Below are 26,002 nucleotides of genomic sequence, written 5' to 3'. Positions count from 1 at the left end.
GTCCTTGGAGGGGAGGGCACTTTCCCTAATCCCAGGAGGAAAGGACATCTGCATTACTCATGAAAACTTCTAGCACTCTGGGGACAGGCAATTCAGTAACCACGTACGCAGAAGGGAACCAGGTGAGGAGAAGGTCCTAAGGAGAGAGAGCCTAAATGATAGTAAAGCAAGAAAGGAAAACCATTTCACTTATATCCTATCACTTATATGTGGACATTTAGGTAGGAAATTATAGATATGAAGAGAAGGTGAGCCTGGAAAGGAGAGAAAATCTGTCTAACTCTTATACTACTACTGAGGGCCACTCAAACACAGACCCTGAACTCATGCTCCAGAGACCCATTGTGGGGCGAGTATGGCTGCTTACCAACTCAGCCCTTTAGGACATGGCACATGGCATTGTGGTGGTCACACAATTCCCTCGATACTCTGTGGACAAACTGTCAGTAGACAAGTAAGCCTCTGACTTGGACAACAGACCAACCTCAAAGCTTTCCAACTTGGTGGGGCCTCACAAAGCTTGGCTTTTAAAAACCCCCAGCCCCCTCCACAGGTTAAGGCCCAGGACTACTTTCTGTGAAGGAAGAGACCCCCTGATGTTCGAAAATCAGCCATGGCCCCAAAAAATACTTCTTTGGATTTGAATTTTATGAATCTTAGCAAAGCCCTGTGACTCAGAGAGATTCTGGACCCAGGCTTATATTGACCCCAGCACTGCATCTCTGTTTCAATCACTTCCAAAAGAACTGAGTGATCCAGGAATCTTGAGAAGAAGAGCTTTCTTGAGCATTGAGACAAGAGTTAGTCTAGACTCCCAAGTTTTCAAAATAGCTCTCTTAGTGAGGTGGTTTGGTTCTGAGCACAGAGAGAGTGAACAGATAGCAGAGAGTGTTCCAGTCCCACCCCACCAACCTGTTTTACAAGAACTGGGAGAAAGACTGTGCATTTTCCAAGAACAGATGCTGTCTTTCCAGGTTCTGTTGCAGCCCAGACCTCTGTGAGTGAGGCAGCCTAGCCTCTAAACTTTCATAAAAGAATGACAAATGTAGCCCTGTTCACCTGACATGAAAGCCCAGCCCTCCATTTTGACCAGCAAAGGACGGCTACATCACAGATACTTGAAGGATTCCATGAACATTTGCCAAAGGCTGTCTTAAGACACCAGGCCGCTGAAGGGGCATGTTAACGTTCATGCCCTGGGCTGCTGGGAGCCTCTTGGGCCCTGCAGAGAGCCCCTCAGTGACTGGGCTCTTACTCTCTGCATTTATAGGGCCAAAGTGCTGCCAATCTGAATTGAGTAACACATTTAAGACAGAAGCTGAAAACTTGTCCCTCACGCTGCTCTGTGTTCCTTATCCAAGGACCACAGGATAGCATCCTCCTGGAACTCAGTCTCAGGAGAAAGGCTTTCTTTTGTAAAACACTGGCTACTTTGTAGCTCAAAGTTCTGAAGCCTGGAGGAGCTCCTCCCAAAAGCCTTGGAGCTTTTACTCCCTGGGCTTCCCTTAGATAGTCTCTGTCTTATCTTAACTATCCTATTTTATATGCGGTTTTAATTTTGTAAGCTTTCTCGGGTCCTCCCTCAATACTCCGACCTCTCCTCTTTCTTGCAGCCATTTTCAAGATGTTGGCCTGTGGATGATCCAAGGGCACCCAAGAGGCAGCATCTCTGAAGGCTCATCCCTTCCTAATCTCCCTCTGAAGATCCCAGTGCCAACCAGGTCATCCTTAGCTTTGATTCCCTGGCCCAGGCCACAAGCTCTGAGCCGCTCTCTCTCCTCCTGCTTTTCGCCTTCTAATCTAGGCCTCTGAGAAGGAGAATCTCTTTTCTAAACCTAAAGCATGATCTCAACGTCACTTTCCTGCTCTGAAATCTGTAGGCTTGCCAGTTGCCTTTTGAATGAAATCCAAATTCCTTGGGTGTGCATTTTTAAATGTTCCTCCCTCTCATTCTCATGAGCACCCTCATTCTCTGCTAGAATCCTCTGCTTTGGTTGGGCAAACTTGGCTGCCAGGTATGTTGGAGCTCGCTGAACTGTCTGGGGAGAGCTGGTTGTTAAATTTTTAGTACCAGAATTTACACTTTTGGAATCAGTCAGCACTTGATTTGTTGATCGTCCACACTTCAGTGATGGAGATGATGTTAACAGTGGATGCATCTGAGGGGAGCTGGTTGTTAAGCATTTATTTTTGGGCCATGCCCAGGGCCACAGACCCAGGTGCCCACTCACTTCTGTCTCCGAGCTTTCACATAGACCACCAGGTTCACCTTGAAGATAACATAGTCCAACCCTCTCACCGTCATAAAATTAACAACTTGCATTAACACAGTGCTTTAAGATTTTCAGGGCACATTAGTGACTTGTGTGAGGTAACTGATCATGGCCACACATTTCCTGAAGGCTGGACACTCTGCTCTAACTTCACACACAATTAGAAGGCTCTGTAAAAATAAATGCTGCTGGTTGCTTGTGACCGAGTTCTCAAAGCCTCAGACAGAAGCACCCCCAGAAAATGGGACAATTCAGGGAGCCCAGCATCATTCTCAAATGACCCTTTCTTTACCCAATCCCACCAGTAACATGTCCCAGCCCCCTCCTTAACCTTCTCACACTTGGAAGGTGCTTATTAAAGGCTTACTGATTACTTCCAAGAAAATCTCAGGAAAAATCTCTACAAACAATACAAAACATTTACATTGCCTTTAAAAATGTTTTTGAAAAAGTAATTGTTTAAAATATCTGCCATAAATAACAAATAAAACGCTCCCCTGCCTGTCTACATGGAGCCTTCGGCTTCACAGGGGAGCCATGCAACGTGTCTAGAAAGGCAGGGACCTGGAGGGGCACAGGCTAGTTTTAGATGGGTCTTCCAGCCCACTACATAAATCTGTGCTTTAAGAAAGAAGTTTTCCCGACTGCCTTCCCATCTAGTGCCCAAGCATTGACAGGAGTGATGTACTGCATCCCACTGAGTCTAGCCCATGAAGCATGGACCCCAAAGATGGGACACTGACCCTACTTCCCTGGCTACTACCATACTTTTTCATGGTATGGCTTCCCTGTTGGGCCTACAGTGAAGCCACATTTAAGTGGGATGTAGGGTAACAAAAAAAGTTTGAAACTTTAAATATGGACTTAGAGGAAGCTCCCAGTAAGAGGCCCTTCTCACCATTCCCCTACTGAGGCTTGTGTTCTTTATCCCACACCACACGGAGGAGAGACTGAACCAGAAGCAGCCTCAGATGCCCATGCTGTGTGTATAAAGTGCAGGTGCCAATGGCCTTCTCAGGCCTGGGAGGACGGTTTGGCCTCAGCATCATTAAAAGGATATGAAGGCTGCAGAGATCCTGCTCATCTGGTTGGGATGAAGTTTGTGGCAGGGACACAGAGCAGCTGCCGAAGTGAGGGTCAGCTGCCCCAATAAGCCCACGTCAGCTTCCTTGGAAGGAATAAGGAGTGCAACGGGGTGCCCCACCACAGGGTGGATTCTGCGGCAGACTTGCTGGACCCTCGGAAATCCTGGCCTGGTGGCACAAAAAATAGGAAAGGCAACTCAGAGGGCATTTTTTCCCTAAAGAAGTGGCTGAAAGAAACCACCAACACTTATGAAGCCCCCTCTAACCACTTAGACACACACACTCACACACAGGCTTGCATATACACACATAAACCTTCATACATAGACACACACTCACATACACATGTGCATACACATACGTACACAAGTTCACACACATACACTCACACATACTTGCATATACATTCACATACACAGACACACCCACACATACTCCACTTTCTCTGCCCATAGTTGACTCTCAGGGCTAGGTGACTCAGCTCCCTACCTAGGGTGCCATCAAAACTGGCATTGTGGGGGGTAGTACCAGCCCACACTTAAAACAGGCTTCTTTTGAGGTAAGGGCTACACTGGGCAGCCTCTGAGGTCCCTCCCACCTCTGAGATCCTGTGACTCCAGGCCCTGTATCTGCCCTACACCCAAAGGAATGATAGTCATCTCTACCGCCAATGATTCAAGAAGAGACAGTCAGTAAAGTGGTTTGGTTTCCATGAGCACACATGACCCTATCATCTAGCCATAGAGTCAGGCTTGAGAAAGCCCCGGAAATAATTTTATCTATACAGGAAACACCCTCCCCCAGATACTTTTTATATCACTGGGAAAATTCCATTTCCTAAGAACAGTAGGATAAGGTAGCTCATCTTCTCCCCAGGAAGACTCATGCTGAGGGACTCACCCACTAGCAGGTCTGTCTTACAGAGGGAAATATCATTGGGCTCCTTCCTCCCCTCTCCCTTTAAACCAATGAATCAGAATATATTCCACCAAACACTTTCCCCTCAGCACTGGATCAAATAAACCTTTAGGTCCTGATTGCCTGGGGCCAGCTAAGTTAGGAGAAAACCTGTTTCTCAGACTTGAACATCCCAAAGCCTTCTGGGAAGGGAGGGGAGGGAAATAGGCATTTATATAGCATCTATTATGTGCCAGGTCCCAGGCCAAGTACCTTACAAAGATCTCATTTGATCCTTACAACAACCCTGCAAGGTAGTGGCTATTATTATCCCCATGCGACAGTTGAGGAAACTGAGGCAAACAGAGGTGTTGAGTGACTTTCCCAGAATCACTCAGCTAGTGTCTGAGATCAGATCTGAACTCAGGACTTCCTGACTCCAGGACCAGAGTTCTACCCATTGTGTCACCTCTGGTGAGAACTGGTCCTGCTCTAAAGGTTCTTGGGAAGGCAGATATCACTGCCAAATGCAGAACTTGGCTCCCCTTTCTGGTGAGCCCAGATGCTGGACCCTCTCAAACTCTAGGATCAGACAAGATAGCTTTCTCAACGACTCAGGACCACCCCAGATATAGCAGATTCTGTCATTCCCAGGCTTGCCCACAGGTATTTCTTCACTTGAAAGATGAGCCAGAACCAAGTCAACTCAAGAGGACAGACTCCAAGTGAGCAATCAGTCACTGAAAATGTCTTCTGGCCCCATCAGAACAGACTCCCAGTCTCTTCATTCTAGGTTCAAGTGATTCATATCATTCTGAAGCCTACAAGACGGACTTTGATTTCACTAGTGAGAGAGAACTCTTGGTGAGGAACCAAAGATCAGCAGCTGCCCTGCAATTCATGATGTCAGAGCACTGTCTGGGGCCCTGAAGAATGAGGTGACTTGCCTAGGTAAACACAGGCAGCATGTCATGGGCAGGATTTGAACACAGATCTTCTGAGTTCTCTCTTTGCTACACCATGCTCCATCAGTAGGACATGGGCTTAACTAGTAGAAGGGTTTTCAATTACAGATTGAATTACAGATGAAACTGTACGGATCTAACACTTGAGTAGTTTTCCAAGTGGTCGACAACTCTAATTATTGATCAGACAAGAGGTCATGGGAAATAGCATCTGTTGTTTGGAGTAAACAGCTCCTAAATTTCTGATAAGAAATTTGAACAACACTGATTTAATGTGAGAAATACTTTTTTTATAGACTCAAAAATGTTAAGGATTTGAAAGCCCCTTCAGTCAAGTAGGTGGTGCAGTGGTTAAAACACCCGGCCTGGCTTCAAGAGGACTTTTCTTCCTGACTTCAAACCTGGCCTCAGACACTCACTAGCTGTGTGACTCTGGGCAAGTCACTTCACCCTGTTTGCCTCAGTTTCCTTATCTGTAAAATGAACTGGAGAAGGAAATGGCAAACCTCTCCAGTGTGTTTGCCACAAAAACCCCCAAAAGGAATCACAAAAAGTCAGACATGACAGAAAAATGACTGAACAATAACAAATGGAAGTCATCTGGTTCAACTCCCTAATTTGAATGATAGGGAAGTGGAAGCCCAGGGAGGTAAAGTAAACTTTCCCCAGGTCACATGGGGGCCCTGTCCAACACTCTGGAGTTCTGGGCCTCCTGCTGATATAAGACTGTGGAACAGAGCAAGGAACAGTGTTGGTAAAATGTGAGGATGCCTCAGTCTGACTTTTCCCTATTCTCCAATTCCCTACATGAAGCATTGTATGCCTGGAGTCAACGTGTTGCTGGATGTGACATATGTAGTGTCATGATTCCAGTATTTAACAAGTTATGACCTCACTAATGGGCACATGCCCTCCACTAAGATAGATCAGAGGGCAAGCCCTCCATGACTCTCAGTTGCTGGGGATGAAAACTTTAGCCTCCAGGGTCAACACGTTGCCCCTTTGCAAACTTACCTCAGCAAGTCCTCACATGAGAGACCAGAAACATCTCTACTGTATGTCTTTAAGAATAAATTCATTGTGATAACTATAATACAGTTGGGAGCCTTTGAGATCATGGCCCAGATTTAAGATTCTCTAAATCACAGGTGGAATCTTGGTAGAGGCGAGTGCAGCGCCTCAGAGGATGAGCAGCCAAGTTAAACCCTGGCACCATGAAGTCTAACTGCCCCCAGTGAGCCACTGCATCCCAAGGCCTTCCTTTTCCCAGGTCACAGGGATGAGAGAGACAGAGCTTTTTCTTCACCTCATATAGTGGTGCTGATCAGTGAGCAGACCAATCCCATTCAGCAGTTTCACAGCGGTCTCCTTCTCTCCCCTGAGAAGGACAGACACAAAAAGTCAGATGCCAGCTCTTCCCACATCTTGTTCTGACTCAAAGCAAAGGCTCATGGTCTGCCACTGCAGGGGACCCATCCACACCCTGGTGAGGCTGGTGTTTAGTGAGTTGTGGGTGTGGGGACTATACCTGTCAAGGCCATGGGAGACGGCACCACTTCTGTGGCCAGAAGGGGACTTACCCAAAGATTTCCTTGGAGAGGATTCCATTCACCTTCACACCAAAGTGGAATCTGACCTGCAACCAAAGGAGTAGCTAGAGTAGTTAATAAAGGCTGACCCCACCCATTGTCAAGTTCTTCTTCACAACTCCATGCATTTCCAATCCAATCCGACAAACTACTGTGTGCAAAGATACTTGTGAGCAATCATTTGAGAAGGCCTAGAGACATCCAACAAGATGAAGGGAATAAACATTTATTTGGCACCTACTGTGTGTCAGGCACTGGCTAAGTGGCTTGTGTTTACAAATATTATCTCATGTGACCTTTACAACACCCTGTGATGTAAATGCTGTGATGACCCTCATTTTACATTTGAGGAAACTGAGGCAGATGGAGGTTAAGGATCATGCTTAGAGTCACACAGTTAGTAAATGTCTGAGATGACATGGGAACTCAGGTCTCACTGACTTTAAGCCCACTTCGGGCTGTGGGCAATCAGGAGAGACTTCTCATAGGAGGAGACATGCATAGGGATCCTTGAAAGAAGTGTGGATAGAGGGAGCGTATTTCATGCACTGGAAGTAGCTCACGCCAAGGCATCGAGAAGGGAGTCTATGCCTAGCCTGAGGAACAGCAGGGAGGCCCACTGGGCCTGGTCTGGAAAAGGGAGGTTGGAGAACGAGCAGGTAGGCGAGGAGCAAGAAGCAAGGGAGCGAGGTGTGCCCAACCACTATAGATTCAGTTGTCTCTGGGAATGCCTTTGAGAATGAATCCTCATGCACATTTTGGATGTCTACGGTTCAAACACACACCAGAAAAATTCTCTAATTTGCTCTCCTGGTTATTCTGAGAGGAAAAGGTGGAAGTAAGGGTTAGCGTGTGTGTATAAAAGAGAACTGAAGCTCCCAGAAGGAAAAGACTCATCCAAGGTGACACAAAGAGACAAGGCTGAAGACAAGTCCAAAGAAGAGTCTGTATTGAAGTAGAGATCTCTATCTTATCTTATTAGGTGGCTACGGGATGCCACAAGAACAGTGGGCTGGGAGTCAGGAAATAGCCAAATACAGCCTCTGACACTCACTAGCTGTGTGACCTTGGGAAAGTAACTTAACCACGGTCTGCCTCAGTTTTCTCAAATTTAAATGGGGATAATAATAGTATCTACCTTGCGGGGTTGTTATAAGGATGAAATAGGATAATATTTGTAAAAAGCACTTAGCACAGTGCCTGACACTGCCTCTTATTAGACACTAGAAGTCATCAGCACTGATAGACAGACAGACCTTCCAATTTTTCAATCACGTAGAATCGCAACAAAAGAAATGACTCCCTTCTCCCCCACCCGCTGTCACTGCCCAGGAGAACAGCAACATCAAATTAATAAACACATTACCTTTGGGTGAACTATGCTGGTTTTGTGCAAAAACTGCTTTATAACCAGACAATCTGTCATCAAAGTGGTGGGCTTTTCATAAACCTGTGAAAAAACACATATGAGAATCCAAACCCTCACATTACAAATATGCTGTACCTTGGGCAAGAATTAATATTTCACATGAAGCTATCTGAACATTCAGAGAAAGAGAATTAAAACCACTGGGGTCAAAATTAGAAAGCAGGTAGAGGCTGACAGCTCCTGGGAGGAGAGGAGGCCCTTGAAACCTCTTCTCAAGAGTTGGAAATCATTACATTAAAGGCAAGTATGTAAATAAAGAAAGACAGTCCTCCTGGGTGTGTACATAATATGAGAAAATATTTGTAAAGCTCTTTACAAACCTTAAAGTTATCTATAAATGCTAGCTGCTATTATTAGATAACTGACTGGAGAAAACAATGCTTAGAAGCAAGAGCCTACTTCTGGTTCTCGCAGAGTGTGACCCCACCTGTTTTAAACAAATTCCCAGAACTCCCAATGGCACTACTATACGGCAAGCATGATGTTTCCAACTAATTGACTGACTTAACAGGCCTGTATTATTTCTCTACCTTTCAAACATAAAAAACAGCACAAAATATGGATAGGATTAGTGTTGAAAGAGCCCTTAAGATCACTTAGCCCAACCTCTAATTTTACAGATCAGGAAAATAAGACCTAGTGAAACGTGCCCATCATCTCCCAGGCAATGAGTGGCTATCAATAAAATACACCTTTGAAATGCATGAAAAGAGTAGGGAGAGTCTAGGCTAGGAAACACAATGGAAGCCCCCACTGAGGAAGAAGGACTGTCCCAAAGCGACCTTGTGGCCAAGTAGGTAATAAAACCTGTGCTTTTCTTGTGGCTCTCATCATGGAGAAGCCCCAGGGCTTTGTAAATACATGGCTAGATCATGAAGGGAAGTTCATGGTGCTGCTAGGTAACACAGAGCCCAGCTTTTCTTTCCAGTTCCTCTTTCCCCAGGAAAGGAGAACCACTATACATTTCATCAAAATGTTCTGCTACTGGGTCCAGGGCACTGGACTCTGCTGGCCCAGCATAAGGCATCTGGAACAGCTGGGACACCCCCTTCCTATGGACAAATGAAATGCTGTTAGTCCCCTATCAAGCAATAGTCCCATGACTCTTGGCCCGTGCTCTCTGCCCTCACTGTGTCTAACGACCCATGAGTGGTGCTTGTTGCAGTAAACCATGTTGCTAACGTGAGCATTATTTTCGGACAGGCAGACAGGTCAGTGCATCAGCATGGCTCAATGATGTTTTCACAACTGAAACCTGCACTTTCCTACTTGGAATGATTGGAGATTGACCTTGTGCATTATTTTCTCAATGTTCTAACTGAGTAGTTTCCAACTGTTTTGAGCATGAACACCTCTTACTAAAGTTAAAAAACTTTAGTAATTACAGTTGGAACTACTTTTGAGCCATTAGTATAACTGAGGGAATATATGTCAAAAAGCTATGACTTCAGTAACACTTTTAAATGAATTTGTATTAATCACGATATTTACATACATTTGAAAAACATACTATATATTCTCTCTCTACATATGTCAGTATCATAACACATACATATGTGGCACATTATTCAAGCTACAATCTCCGTTTATTTATCAGTCTGCAAATCTGTTGGGGGTAAAGCTGAGTACATGACAAAATACTGATGAACCATTTACTGTGTGCCAAACACTGTGGTTGGCACAATGACTGTGTTTGGTTTGTATATGGCTCTGATGACACCTTAAGAGAATTCCCAGGGGAGGAGTAGCCAGGACTCTGTTCCCAGGTAGCTTACAAGCACTTCATGGGCAGCAGCTATTTTCTGCTCCTGTGATAGCCTACCACACTCCTTCCTGAACACCTAGCAAGTGCTTAAGAAGCAGCATGTCTTGTTGTTTTCTTGCCAGAAGGGGATTCTAACTCATTGGCATTACACAACATGGCAGGCTGTCAGACTCTAGGAAAGGAGGTGGCCGTCAGGATGTGCAGGGCTGGATTAGGAATTCTGCACTAATGGGACCCAGAAATAATCAGGAGGAGCCTCAAGTACAAGGAGAAAGCACTTGAGACCTGTAACTCCTCCAGTCAATGATGCCCTTCAGCACCAAGTCAGTAAAGATGGTCTTTATCAGTTGTGATGTGGACTCTGGCCGCCCTGCTGCTAATAGCCTGAAGACAAGTGTGGCCAGGCACTGATGGGGAGCAGGAGCATTAGACTTGTCCTCATCCCTCTCTACTATTTCAACACAAGAAGTGGTACTTGAGTTACTTGAGGAAGAAAAGGGTCTGTTCCTGCTACTCTGGGAATGCCCAAGCTACAGTAGCTTCTGCCAAATCCTTGAACAAGTTACTTTACCTTTATGAGCTCAGTTTCCTCCTCTGTAAAGTGGGCATGTTACTTGCAATTCCTACCTCACAGGTAGGGCTAAAATGAGATAATGGCAGGTGCTTTTCAAACCTTCACATGTAACACGTGTGCTGCTGCTAGATCTTGCTGAAGACAAACTCCTGCAGGAACTGGATAAGATACACATCAGCCCTGTTGTCCTTTTGGCTATGGAGCTGTCCTAAAGATGCTTTCAGTGAGTCTACAGAAGATGAATTTGCATGCAATATTTCCACTCAGTTATAAAAAAGAGTTATTTTGTACCATCTGTGCAATCGTCTGTAGAACACGAAATATAAGAGTAGAGCTTTTACTCAGTGTCCTCTTTACCGTTTGTTCACCTGAGTCATCACCACATCCAAGGACTTCAACATGGACAAGCTGGCGTTGAAGCAGCAATTCAGCAACTTTGGAGATATAGCCAAGGTCATGGTCATCAAAGACAGGGATATACAAAGGTCCTGGGGCTTTGGTTTCATCACCTTCACCAACCCTATACACACTATGGATGCCATGTTGGTTGGAAATGAATGAGTGACAGATCAAAGTGGACCATGTGGGAAAGCCCTTTCAAGCAGGGCTTGAAAGGAAGCTCCTTTGGTAACAGAGACAGGGGGTTTTGGCTACTCCAGAAGAAACAGTGAGAGGGGATATGGCAGGAGAAGTGGGAGAAGACAGAACGAGTACAGAGACTATCATGGTAGAAGCCAGAGAGGTGAATATTGTGATTCTGGAGACTTACAGCGAGACAAAGATGACAATGGGCCGACCTGTGCCATGCAGAATAAAAATTCTTCCTGAATCAAGATGTTCTTACTTGCAATGGCCATATTTATAGAGATTTTTTGGAGCCTCACTGAAACATTTAATAAATTAATAACATTTAATAATTCCTTTAGATCAACTCTCATCTTCTTTCCCCTTCATTGGTCTCTTAGTTTGCTACATGGGGTATTAAGGGAGGACTAGCACCTCTGGAGTGAGGGCTGACTAAGCTCTTTTCAGGGCTGCTCATCCACCTTTTGTGTCCAACCAGTTCCCCAGCTCTCATCTATGATTCCAAGAAGCTGTAGCATGAGCAGCAGCAGCCACACCCTGGTAAAACCATCTTGGTAAAAGAAGATAGGTTAAATCAGGTTAAGGGTAACTGACAGGCCTCAGGCCTGTGGATATCTCCTCAGGTAAGGAGATGTCTACTCCAAGCACCTAAAGATTTTCCTTGGCAGCGTGGGTAGATAAGAACAATTTGTTCTAACAGCTATGAAGGTGGCTGAAGCAGGTGTTGTGGAACGGTTAAAGTTTGGTCAGTCATTGAAGATGCCAAGGTCATCCACTGCATCCCAGCCACTGCCAGTCATCTTGGCTTTTTTCTTGCCACTGGATTCCCGTGACTCATGAAGAGTGAGTCTGATGACTTGGTGCAGCTCTGCCTCACTTAAATCCAATTTATGTTCAAGTCAAGACATCACTCTGTGATGTCATTGGTCCTCTCTGAAATGAAGGATAAACAGCAAGTTTGCTACATGCTGGCCTGGATGCCTCCAATAAGATGATCCACACAAAGTTTCATTAAGAAAGCTCCAGTCATTCCTAGGGGCTTTCAGATCCATTCAGAAGAGTTTTATTTTGACCTCTTGATAACAGCCATGCACCTTTTAGTCTGTGCCTTAGTTTTGCTCCAGGTGAGAAACTTGGACAAGGCTGCTGTGATGCTTTGCTTCCTTGGCAAGCAATAAGCAGGTGTCTAGGCCACTTGGTCTACCTGACTTGATAATATTTTTTTTCTTATTTTTAATTTTTATTTTCAGTTTCAAATTCTTATGCTTCCTGTACCCCTTCCCCTACTCAGTAGGAAGGCAAGAAATATGACAGTCATTATATATGTAGTCATGCAAAACATATTTACACGTTGGCCATGTTACAAAAAAAAAGTCAAGAAAAATAAAGAAAAAAAGTTTCCATCTGCACTTACCGTCCACATATGCTCTATCTGGATGTGGATAGCATTTTTTATTATGAATACTTTGGAACTGTCTTGAATCACTGTATCGATCAGAATAGTTAAGTCTTTCACTACTGATCACTGTTACAATATTGCCTTTACTGTGTGGATTGTTCTCCTGGTTCTGTTCACTTTATTTTGCATCAATTTATATATGTCTTCCCAGATTTTTGAAACTGTCTCCTTCATCTTTTCTTATAATACAATAGTATTCCATCCCACTCACAGAAGACAACTTGTTCAGACATTCCCCAGTTGGTGGGCATTCCCTTGGTTTCTGGTTCTTTGCCACTTCACAAAAAGAGTCGCTATAAATATTTTTCGTACGTGTGGGTACAAAAACAGTCCTCTTTCTTTGGTCTCTTTGGGGGTATAGCCCAAGTAGCTATATTGCTGAGTTAAAGGGTCTGCAGCATTTAATAACTTTGGGGGCATAGTTTCAAATGGCCTTACAGAATGGTTAGACTAGTTTTACAGCTCTACCAACAGCGCATTAATGTATCTGTTTTTCCACATCTTCTCCAGTATCTGTCATATTAACCAATCTGATGGGTATGAGGTGATGCCTGAGCGTTGTTTTAATTTTATTTCTCTAATAATTAGTGACGGAGTATTTTTATATAGCTATCGATTGCTTGGATTTCTTCTTCTGAATATTGCTTATTGTTAGGGGGGTAAGGTGTTTTTTTTTTTAATTACCATTCCCTACAAATTTCCAAAGGACAGATCTGAGAAAAGTTTTTGAAAACATTTGCCGACATATTTTTTTAATTGGAAGAGAAACCCTTGTATTCCAGCTTTGCGAAGTAAGAAGGCAGATGAAATAGTTTTACACTATGGTAACACTCCAAAGCACTTTTACAATGTCCTAAAGGCCATTTATGGGCCACAGACCTCTGGTGTATCTCAACTACTCAGTGCCAATGGAACCACACATACCTCAGGCTGAAGTCAATCCCTCTTGAGCTGACCTTCCAACTGAAGTTCACTGAATGTTCTTCAAAACTGAAGGTTCTGAATACCATTGATCTCCTCTCATGTGGCAAGATGCCTGGTGTTAATTCTATTCCAGCAGGGATCTACAAGGTCCACTGTTCATAGAAAAACTGGCTGAAATTTTCCACATGGCAAAAAGAGGTTATCTTCCAGAAGTTCAAGGATGCCTCCATTGTCTATCTCTATAAAAGTAAATGAAACAGATTGTCCTGTGACAATCATGAGAGGATCTCTCTCTGGGTCACTGCTGGCATGATTCTTGCCAGAGTCTACCTTAATAGGCTGATCCTATATCTGGAAGATAGTCATCTATCTGAGAGCCCATGTGGTTTCAGAAAGGGCTAAAGAACAGTCAGTATGATTTTTACTGCCTGACGATTCCAGGAAAAAATGCTAGGACCAAAACAGAGGTCTGCACACAACATTTATTGATCTGACCAAGGCCTTTGATATTGTCAGTCATGAAGGCTTGTGGAAGATAATGGCAAAATCTGGTTGCCCAGAGAAGTTCATCAGTACTGTGTCAGTTTCACGATGGCATTCTTACATGGGTTCTGCATAATGGATAATGTTCTCAAGTTTTCCCAGGCACCAATGGAGTGAAGTAAGACTGTGTGCTTGCTCTCATGCTTTTTAGCAATAGGTTTTAAGCAATGTTGTCAGAAACCCACGACGAGAATGAAGCAGAATCAAAGTCAGCTATTGGACTGATGGTAAATTATTTAACTTGAAAAGGCTACAAGCCAAAACTAAAGTGGAAGAAGAACTGATGCATGATTTTTTTTGTTCGCAGATGATTGTACAGTCAATGTTACCTTTGCTACTGAGATACAACAAAGTTTGGATCAATTTTCTGCTGCTTGTGCTAATTTTCGCCTAACAATTAACACCAAGAAAACACAGGTTCTCCATCAGCACTACACCATTCATGGGTGGAACCATCAGTTATTGCAAATGGAGAAATTTTGAATATTGTGGATAAATTCCCTTACCTGGTAGTATACTTTCCAGGGATGTACACATAGATGATGAGATTGATGCACACAATGCCAGAGATAGCTCAGTGTTTGGGAAGCTCTGAAGGAAAGCGTGGGAGAGAAAAGGTATTAGACTGCCAAACAAAGTGAAGGTCTACAGAGCCCTGTTGTGATGACCTCATTGTTGTATGTTTGTGAAATATGGACAGTATTCCAGCAACATGCTGGGAAACTGAATTGCTTCCATTTGAATTATCTTAGCAAAATTCTGAAGATCATTTAGCAAAGATAAGGTACCAGACACTGTTGTCCTTTCTTGATTTAAACTGCCAAGCACTCAAACTCTACTGCAGAAAGTGCAACTCTGATGGGTTGGTCATGTTGTTCAAATGCCATATATATGTTTCCCTGAAAGAATATTTTACAAAAGACTCAAATAAGGCAAGTGCTCACACAGAGGTCAGAAGAAGTGATACAAGGACACTCTCAAGGTCTCTCTGAAGAATTCTGTGAGGCACAGGTACCACTGGCAAAGGACCGCCCAGCATGGCCTGCCCACATTAAAGAAGGCTCTGTGCTCTGAGTAAAGCAGAATTGCAGTAACTCAAAAGAAATGGGAGAGGCACAAATTTCAAGACATCTCCATTCCAAATGTTTATGTGGACTATTTGTGCCTGACCTGTGGTGGAGACTTCCAAGCTCGTATCAGTCTGGTCAGTCATAGCTGGACGCTGTGCCTTGATCCCAACATTCTGACGTCATTTAATCCTCTTTGAGAATGAAGGACAACAACCAACCAACCAACCACTTTGATTCAGTAAGCAGAACAAAAGAAACAATTTTCAGCATACTCTGGAAAATTCTATCATCCAAGCCTCCTTTAACCACTCCTTCTAATGATTTGCCTTTCTACTTGGTCAAAAGTGAATTTAATTGAGGCTTAATTTAATTGAATTACTAAAAGGGCCTTCTACTCTTAATTTGATTTTACCCTAGTCAATTTTGGGAAAATTCTTTCCTGGATTGATAAGGTCTTTTGCTTTTTTTTTTTTTAAACATCCTAACATTATTTATTTATATTTAGCATTCTTTTATTTTTCAATTTTAAGTTCTAAATTCTTTCCCTCCCACCTCCTGCCCCACTCACTGAGAAGGCAATATGACATCAATTATACACGTGAAATCATGCAAAACATATTTCCATATTAGTCATGTTTTTTTTAAAAAAGCAAGAAAATTAAGTGAGAAAATTCTACTTCAGTTTGCACTCAGAATTAGCACATCACTGCTCATCAGCATTGCTGTTCCTGTGCACAATGATCTCCTGGTTCTTCTCATTTCACTTTGCATCAGTTCATATAGGTCTCGACAAGTTTTTTTTTTTTTCTGTAACCACCCTCCTCATCATTTCCCATAGCACAGTAGTACTCCATCACAATCATATGCCACAACTTGTTTGGCCATTCCCCAACTGGTGAGCATCCCCTCAATTTCCAATTTTTTGCCACTACAAAAAGTTGCTGTAAGTGTTTTTGCACATATAAGTCCTTTTCCTTTGTCTTTGATCTCTTTGGGATATAGACCTAGTTGTTGTATTACTGGGTCAAAAGATATACATAGTTTTATAGACCTTTGGGCATAGTTCCAAATTATTCTCCAAAATGGTTGGAACAGTTCACTACTCCACTAGCTGTTCATTAGTGTGCCTATTTTTTCCTCATCCCCCTCCAGTGTTTGTCGTTTCTGATGGGTGTGAGGTGATACCTGAATTGTTTTTGTTTTAATTTGCATTTTTCTAATCAATAGTGATTTAGAATATTTTTTCGTGACTATAGATAGCTTCTTCTTCTGTAAACTGCCTGTTTATATCCTGATTTATTTTTAGAAATTTGACTCAGCTCTATACTCGGTATATATTTGAGAAATGAGGTTTTTATCAAAAAAACTTTCTGCAACAATTACTTCATTGTCTATAGTAGCTTTCAGCATAATGTAATTTCACTGATTATTTCTTTTAATTAGATCTATTTTTGCTTTTGCTTTGTTTGAGATCATGATTGCTACTCCAACCTTTTTTACTTTAACTAAAGCTTATTAGATTCTGCTCCAGCCCTTTATTTTAACTTTGTATATGTGTTTCTGTGTGTCTCTTATAAACAATATGTTGTTGAATTCTGGTTTCTAATTTATTCTGCTATTGCTTTCATTTTATGGGCAAGCTCATCGCATTTACATCCACAGTTATGATTACTATGTATTTCCCTCCATTCCATTTTCTTTTTTTTTCTCTATTTTTATCCTGTCCCTTCTTGAAAATCTATTTTGCTTCTAACCACTGCTCCCCTTAATCCACCCACTCCTTTTTCTTCCCCTTTCTCTTATCTCTTTCCCCTCTTATTTCCTTACTGGGTAAATTACATTTCTATACACAACTGAATGTGCATATATAGTCTTGCCTCTTTGAACCAATTCTAATGAGAGTGAGGTTTAAGCACTGCCCACCCATCTCCCAACTTTCCCCTCCATTGTAAAAGCTCTTCCTTATGCACCTCTTTTATGTGAGAAAAATTTCCCCATTCCACCTCTCCCTTCTCCCTTTCTCTAGTTCTTACCCTCTTTTTTTTTGTGATCATTCCAACATAATCAACTCACAATCATGTCCTCTGTCTTTGTAAATGATAAAGTTCTTAAGAGTTACATGAATCATCTTCCCATATAGGAACGTAAACAGGTTAACCTTATGGAGTCCATTATGATCACTCTTTGATGTTTATCTTTTCTTCTCTTGAGTCTTCTGTATGAATTAAAATTTTCTATTCACCTCTGGTCTTTTCATCAGGAATTCGTGAAAGTCCTCTATTTCATTAAATATTAATTTCCCCTTGAAAGATTACACTCAGTTTTGCTTGGTAAGTTATTCTTGGTTATAATCCTAGCTCCTCTGTCACTTGAAATATCATTCTAAGCTCTCTGATCCTTTAATGTGCAACCTGCTAAATCTTGTGTGATCCTGACTGTGGTTCCACCATATTTGAATTGCTTCTTTCTGACTGCTTGAAGTATTTTTTCCTTGACCTGGGAACTCTAGAATTTAGCTATAATATTCCTTAGAGTTTTCATTTTGGGATCTCTTTCAAGAAGTGATCAGTGGATTCTTTCAATTTCTATTTCATCCTCTGGGTCTAAGACAGTGGGGCAGTTTCCTTTCATGATTTCTTGAAATATATCTAGGTTCTTTGATCAGGGCTTTTGGGTAAGTCCAATAATTCTAAATTATCTCTCCTCAATCTATTTTCCAGGTCAGTTGTTTTTCTGATGGGATATTTCTTCTACTTTTCATTCTTTTGATTTTTATTGTTTCTTGATGTCTCATGGAGTCATTACCTTCCAGCTGCCCAATTCTAGCTTTAAAGGCATTATATTCATCAGTAAGATTTTATGCCTCTTTTCCCATTTGGTCAATTCTGCTTTTTAAGGAGTTCTTCTCTTTAGTGAATTTTTGTACCTCTTTTATCATTTGGTCAACTCTGTTTCTTAAGGTATTACTTTTTTCAGTATTTTTTTGTGCCTCTTTTGTCAAGTTGTTAATTCTCTTTTCATAATTTTCTTGCATGACTCTCTTCCCTCCCCCTCAAATTTTCAATTAAAATGGACAAGATTTTACCTTATATGACAGAACTGGACACAACTGAACAATAAAAATATCTGCAGGAAAAAATATATATATATGAAGAGAATTTTCATCTACTAACCAATATGCTATAACCAATAACCAATGCTACAGCATTAAGTATTTCTAGAATAAAGGAGTCTTTTATATTATTGCTGACTCAAAGGATATCCATCAACTCTTTGAGGATAATGTAAAAGACAGCTTTTCCAGATAGAGAATACTATCTCCAGTGAACCCCAATGGTTTGACATCACTATGGAAACAAGCTCTTCTGAACTGGACTGAGCACATTTCTCAACAGGATCAGCTCTCTTAAATAGCTAAGTGACTAGCTGGCTGCAGGTTCCACCTTCATTCTGGATGACTCCTCATGACTACCACCACTAACACAAATGCCTTGGGAACCTTTACTTTACTTATCGTATGTCTCTGTAGCAACCTGGATTGGCAAAAGCACACACACTCTTTTCCTAGGAATGCCTACCATGGTCTGTGGCAATTACATTTACTGTTTATTATTCCTCTAAAGGAGCTAAGTCACAGCAGGGAATACCTATTTGCTCAGCACTGTCCTTATGCCTTCATAAAAGGTCTATTATCATCAGTCTGCCAGAAATGGCTACCAAAGCTTCCTCAATGTTTGATCCATTTAAACTCAGAGAAAAAATTCCCAGAGAGAAAATTCCTGCATATGCCCAGGAACCCAAGTTCTATACTGTTCTGGGAGTTCCGAGTTCTGCCATTGAAAGTGGAACCACTGGACACAGTTAAGTAGCTCACATTTGCATAGCACTTTAAGATTTGCAAAGCACCTTAAAAGCATGATCTCATTTCCTCAGTGACTTGCTCAGAGTCACACAGTGTCTGAGAAAAGACGTGAACTCAGGTCTCCCCGACTCCAAGAGCAGCATTCTGTTCATTGTATCCTTCTGCCTCTCCTTATTGCAATATGGCTCCAAAGGAGGTGATACAAGACTCTGAAGAGAATCCTGGCCCTGGAATCAAGGTGGGATTCACTTGGAGTCAAAGTGTAGCTCATGAACTTCCTGGCTACAGGACACCAAGTAGATCATTTCTTCTTTCTGAGCTTTTCTTTTATCTCTATAATGGGAATGATAATCATACTAATTCTCTAGCAGGGCTGCCTTGAGGAAGGGGATTTGTAAACTTTAAACCATTACAGGAATGTGAAATATTATTAACAAACACCAAAACAGGTATCACTAATCAAGGATCTTTATTAACTTTCTTCTTTAGAAGTTTAAAATTCAGTTAGGGTAGGGAAAGAGTAGCTCTTTTTTTCACAGAACCAAAGGATCTCTGAATCTGAAGAGTCCAACCTCTTCAATTTATAGAGAAAGAAAAGTCATATAATAAGCATCAGAAATTAGATCTGAAACTAGAACCTTGACTTCAAGAACCAGCACTCCTGCAGGTGTACTAAACTGCCAGTCCCTTACCCTAAGCAAGGGTCCGAGGGCCATACTCACAAATAGTCTGCCATTGTTTGCTTGGAAATCTCAAGTGAGAGCGAACCTCATACCTTCCCAGGCAGCCCTTTCTACTTTTATGGAGTCATATTTTTTTGGAGGTGTTTACTCACTTAGAGCCTTAATTTGCAACTTTGCAATTTCCATCTACTATTGCCAATTTTGCCCTTAGGGGCCAGGGCAAAGAAATCTTAATCCCTCTTCCACTTTCCAATCCTTCAAATACTTAAGAACAGCCACCATGTCCCCCTAAATCTTCTATTCCGAGATGAATCTGCTGGCTGGCCTGGTCTAGGGGAAGTGGTCCTTAAAGCAGGCCTAGATATTCTGGATCTGCTTCCCAGGCCTTGAAGCATGCACAGATTTCTGCCTGGACTCGATCCTTTGAGCTTGTGAGGACATGTACTGAATGCTTCTTATACAACCACATGGGAACTTTGGGGAACCGGTTTCCAGCCATCAGTGACAGAAACAGTTGGTGCTATGTGATGACAAAAAGTTTTCTAATCAGCTGAAGAGTCAGAAAAACTAATGACTCAGGAGTTGCTGAGCCAGAACCTGCTGCACAGAAGTAAGGTATGAACTACTCTTTGACAGCTCCAAGTGAGAACTGCTTTGAGCTGATGGGCAAATCCCTTCACCTGGCCACCATGAGTCTGCGTGCATACAGCACCTTGGATGTTTTTGTCTTTATTCTTTCCTGATACTAAGAAAATGTGTAATTTGAGATGGGAGTTTCAAGTGAATCTCAGTGATCAAGAAGTGATCGAGAATGGCCACAGTGGTTGTGACTGATGAGAGAGGATGTCTCTACAGAAGGCCATACCAGCTTAGTTATCCAAGAATGGCAACTACTTCAGGGAGGGAGATCCTTTGTGGAAGAAAGGCATGCCAACTATAGAATCAATGGAGGCCCAGACCTCCAGATGTGGCAGAGAGCCTTATCTGAGGAGAGCTCCCCTCCTCAAAGAGAGGCACTGTGACATGTCCATTTGCCACGGATTCCCTACCCAAGTGTCTCACCACAATTGTACTTTCAATCGGTGCCCTCTTTCCCCAGGGAACTTGGACGAATGAGGGAGAGAACACTCTCAGTTTGAGGAGAATGTCTGCACCAAACTGTTTTTGCTTTAGTTCCTCAGTAAATGTCTTTCCTAAAAGGTATTTGATTAGTTCACTATAAGTGGGAAGCACACCAGTGGAGTCCCTTTCTCATACGACAGAATGCTGAGAATAACAACAGCACCCACTGTTTAGGGATGGGAATGTGAGAAATGTTATGAAGGTAGAAATGCAAGATTTTGCAAGTGACTGGACATGTTGGGTAAAGAATGAGGAGTGGAGGCCAACACTGAGGGTGCAAATGGGAGAATTAAGGAAATGGCTGTCCCTTCAACAGAAGGAGGGCAGTTGTAAGAGGGGTTTTTAGGGAAAGCTGAGTGAGGTCTGGCACAAGTTGAGTTTGAGATGTCTTAGAGACAACCAGTCTGAAATACCCGGTAGGCAACATCTGGTGTAAGACCCAGAGCTCAGGGGAAAGATGAGAGCTAGAAAGACAGACCTAAGTATCTCTTTAGAGACACAAATAGTGAAACCCGAGAAAGTCACTGCAAGAGAAACAGGGAACATTAGCAACTGAGGGATCCTGAAGAAGGAAACCACTGACACTTTCTCAAAGTAAGGTTTTAAAATGCATATAATAAAACATATAAGATTACAAGGAAAGCCAATTATATTGAAATACTGTTAACAAGATATCTTTTAAAAAACAAGTTTCCACATCCCAGGTTAAGAACCCTTGAAAGAAAGAGAAGAGGGCTTAGGACAAAGGAACCCCCACAGTTAGGGAGAATGTGGAGAAGAACCAGGGGACACTGGAATCAGAAAGATCCAGAGAGGAGAGAATGGGCAGTCGTGCCAAATGCAGGTGCTAAGGAGAAAAAAAGAAGAGATTTCTTCAGCTCTTCTCAAGGGCAGACTGGTCACAATTATAACTACTACTGCCTTTTTTTTTTTTTTTTAAGTAAAGACAAAACCATCAAGAAAGAGTTTATAGAAGAACTTCCCAAATTTACCTCAGATTTCATCTGGAAGGATGCCAACCCTGCCAGGTCCTGGGCACAGCTAGTTTCCTCTGAAGGCCAAGTCAACTTCCCAGAGAATCCTGACAGCAGTGACTGGATTTCTGTACAAGAGGAAATGATAAAATAGAAAAAAGGTTGGCTAAAGACCTGGGTTTCAGGATGGGTCTCTATAACATTCCTTCCTAACGGGAAGGGATAATATGCACACTTTTACCATGATTTCCAAAATGACTGCATCAGCATACTGCCGCAACATATATACTTCCTTTATAGCCACATTTACTTAATCAATTTCTATTTTCAGTTAATAGCTACAAGGTCATGTCCCAGTGCCAGAAATTGTAAGAATTCATGGTTGAAAGGCTGATACACCTGAATTAATTTGCTACTGAATAACCACCAATTATACCAGTAGGTTAGCCAAACTGAACGCTTTTAAGTTGAGAAATCTGAACAAGGCTGAAGGTGCCCCCAGAGACTGCACTTAGAGCGCACTTGGGTGATGGTAAAGTCCTTAGTGAGTAATCTTTTCTTCATTTTGTGGATTACGCGCTTTACTGACTGGCTCCGGGTCAAACCTCCTTTCCTTAGAGGCTCAGTTCAGCCCTGGGTGACCAGTGGAAGGCAAGATCAAGCTAAGAGCATCAGAACAAGAGAGGATAGATTCTAAAATTAAATGTAATGATTTAATTACCCATTTTGTATATTTTTATGCTTTTTCTCTTTTCCATTAGTACAGATAATTGACTGGATTATATATACAACTTTGCAGCTGAAATTTTAAAGTTAGTGAACCTGAGAACTACAATGACGTCATAATGCATTAATGAACTTTTAATAATCAAGTAACAACAAAATTTACCTTGAATTTACAATACACCTCTCTCATGAAGAAATCAAAATAACCTAATAAATCCTCATCATTTCAAGGAAATATAGATAGGGTAAGAGCTAGATTCAATTTTATATACATTTATTAAGTTCCTACTATATACAAGGAGGGCTGCATAGAGCACTGAGCAAGGAGTCAGGAAGACCCAAGTTCAAATCTAGCCTCAGGTACTTCCCTGCTGTGTGACCCTGGGCAAGTCACTTACTTAACGGTTTGCCTCAGCTTTCTCAACTGCAAAATGAGCTAGAAAAGGAAACTGCAAACCATTTTTATTTTTGCCAACAAAACCCCAAATGTCACAAAGAGTCTGACATAACTGAACGTACGAGAAACTATTTAAGGCGGTAGGGACAGAAAGGTGAAAGAACACATAGTTCCTATCCTTAGGGAATAGGGATAAACCTTACTTTTTTTATAACTGGACTGGTTTTTTTTAGACCTAATCCAATATCTGACAAAGGAAAGTAGGATTATAGCAGATTAAGGGAGAATTTAATGGGTATGAATGAGAAGCAAATAAATTCTTAGCTTTATCACTGACTTCTTTTCTGATCTTAGGCAAAATTTTATGATGGAATTTGCCTCACCTACAAAATGTGGAAGCACATTTCAGATTAGTGCTTCTCTATAAAGGCAGGATGCCAGGTTAGAGATTAAAAAGGTTTCTGAAAACATTTGTAAAGAATTCTGAACCTAAATGTTAAACTAAAAATACTTTTCACTGAATGACTCAAATACTCAAAGAAAATTAGGATGTGAAGTGTTAAACAAACAAAGCCAAGTCCAGATTATTTGGCCAAACATGCAAAGAAGTCTAAACTGGTAATATCCCCCTTTCCACATTCACTGAACAGTTGGAGAAAGGGATAAGGCATGAGAAAGGGGATGAAAAGACAGGATAGGAATGACAATTTTTATTTTTTCTTCTTGAGATGACTTTTCAATAGCGGATAGAAATTAAATCACCATGAATGTGTGTGTGTTCATCCTTTGTTGATGAAGACCATGCCATCAGAGAAAGGATGACATGACTTGCACTTGACTTTGTTTGGAGTGAGGGAGGGTTGTGCCGGTCACCAGCCTCACTTCTCCTCCAGAGCCATCTGAATCCGGTGACCAGATATTCATCAGGATGACTAGATATGACCCAGGATGAGGCAATTGGGTTAAGTGACTTGCCCAAGGTCACACAGCTAGTGAGTGTCAAGTGTCTGAGGTGAGGTTTGAACTCAGGTCCTCCTGACTCCTGCACTGGTGCTCTATCCACTGCACCACCTAGCTGCCCCTAAATCACCATGAATAAAAACCAAAGAAATGGAACCAAAGAGTGACATATACAATGATGATGATGGTGATTTGAAAACAAGAGTGAAATTGAGGGTAAAAGTAAAGCTATTGGGAGACAATAAATACGCTATTGTATTATATTGCCAAAGTTTTTATTATTTTCTTTTTAAAATGTAAACAGATCAGAATGTGGTTTTAGTCTTTATCATACATGTATATGTATGTTTGTTGTTTGTTACACTTAAAAATCGTTTACATTTTTAAAATCTCGTTAAAATGCACTGTGTAGTTTTTCTCTAACTTTCCCAAAGCAGAATCGCTGTTTCTCCAAGAGACGCTGTATCAGCGGGGTTCTTTTGGTGTGGGTTGGTTTTTTTGGTTTTTTTTAAGAAAACAAGAAGACTCTTTGAACGTAAACTGATTTCAATTAGGGTAAAGAGAAAATATAGAAGTAAACTAAAAATGCAAGGAATTCTGGGTCTTTGTATCCAATGGACATGTTGCTTTGCCTTCTTGAGAGTAAAGAACCGTGTCAGGAACATGCCAGGCATCCAAAGGACACTCATAAGGGTTCTCTGCTTTTTAAGGAAGCTCCCATGATCCTCTTCTGCCAGTCCAGAGGACTTAGAGTTTGATACTGGCTCTGCCATGTACCTACTATCCATCTGAGTCACCTTCTGTGAGCCTCAGTTTTCTCATCTGTAAAATGAATCAAAATTAGATGACCTCTGCAGTTCTAAATAGATGATACTACAACTCCCTTACTAGAGCATTCTAGTACAACTCTGGGAGTACTGGAAAAAGGAAAGAGAAAAGAGCTATTCAGGACAACTGATCCCCAAACCTGTTCACTTATTCCCGTACATCACAGAGAGTTGCAGGTATATGCATTCTTGCTGCAATACAACCATTTAGCATTTTAATAGCTACACTGAGATGAAACCATTATGATGTCATGCCTAGAAAATTATAATCTGCCTATGACAATATCACTTCTAAAACTTCATTTCAGAAGTCTGACTCAGGGCCAACACCTGATTCCCAGGCGTGGCTGGTTTCTTCCCAAGATGCAGTATGAATAAGCTAAGTGGTCTTCCAAAAATAGGACAAATCATCATACTATATCAGCAGAAAGGCCTGCAGCTTCTATTCCTTTAGAAGAGCCCGGCTAAAGAGCCCAAAGCAGTTTGGTGAGCTCTGTGGGCCAATGGCACTGATCCGGCAGGCCAATTATTGTCCTACGCTTATGCACCAATTCTGCTCTGTAAGACAACCCTAGATATGCACCAGAGGAGAAGAGTCAGGACAGTTTAGCCCAAAGGGTGGGAGCCTTTGAAAGCAATCTGCCAAATCCTCATTCCTTCATTCCCTTCCAGGGTGGAGTTGAAGGGAAGGTCCAGAGGATGGGCAGAGACTCTCTCAGTACACCATCAGAAAGGGCAGAGACAGTGGCTGGGAAGCTGCTAGAGTGTCCTGGCCAAGATCAAGCAGGGAGGCCCAGGGGCACAATCCACACAGTGGATATCTGCCAGGGCACAAGTCCTACGCCCCTTGTGGGAACAAATGGTCACCTGGGGCAAGGGGCAGGTGGTCCTTCTCCAAGCCTGTTCTATTAACTTCTGTACACTTCCCCTACCCCCACCCCCACCCTCACCCCCCTAGCCTCTAGGCTTCCCACAGAAGTACACAAATACTAGCTTGCATGCACGCACACACACACACACACACACACACACACACACACACACACACACACCCGCAATCTCACCTGCAGACATTTCATAGGCTGCTGACCCCAGCTCAGGTGCCTTAGCTCTATTTTGTATTTATTTCTGTTTGTGCTAGAACTTCACTTAAATCCAGTCTTTGCTGTGTCACCTGCTGGATCATACCCTGTCTAAGAGCAGGGCCTCTCTTATTTCATCTTAATTTGTTACTACTGTTATGTTATTAGTACAGGGCCTCCCGACTTAACTAGAGAGGAGCTGAATTTAGCC

At 42.2% G+C, this 26,002-nt stretch overlaps 1 protein-coding gene across 1 annotated transcript in view; it reads right to left on the bottom strand.

Moving 5' to 3' along the window:
• Nucleotides 1–26,002, bottom strand: part of TOP6BL (TOP6B like initiator of meiotic double strand breaks) — a 59,978-nt gene that overhangs the window by 18,348 nt on the left and 15,628 nt on the right. Inside the window, exons 4-8 of the mRNA XM_072639242.1 lie at nucleotides 21,818–21,927; nucleotides 8,176–8,259; nucleotides 6,801–6,856; nucleotides 6,527–6,598; nucleotides 3,343–3,526 (exon numbers count right to left, since the gene is read on the bottom strand). Coding sequence (XP_072495343.1) covers nucleotides 3,343–3,526; nucleotides 6,527–6,598; nucleotides 6,801–6,856; nucleotides 8,176–8,259; nucleotides 21,818–21,927 — 506 coding nt within the window. The remainder of the gene's footprint in view (nucleotides 1–3,342; nucleotides 3,527–6,526; nucleotides 6,599–6,800; nucleotides 6,857–8,175; nucleotides 8,260–21,817; nucleotides 21,928–26,002) is intronic.

The sequence above is a fragment of the Notamacropus eugenii genome, chromosome 2, assembly GCF_028372415.1.
Source record: "Notamacropus eugenii isolate mMacEug1 chromosome 2, mMacEug1.pri_v2, whole genome shotgun sequence".
NCBI lineage: Eukaryota > Metazoa > Chordata > Mammalia > Diprotodontia > Macropodidae > Notamacropus > Notamacropus eugenii.
This window is presented reverse-complemented; position numbering and strand designations above follow the sequence as displayed.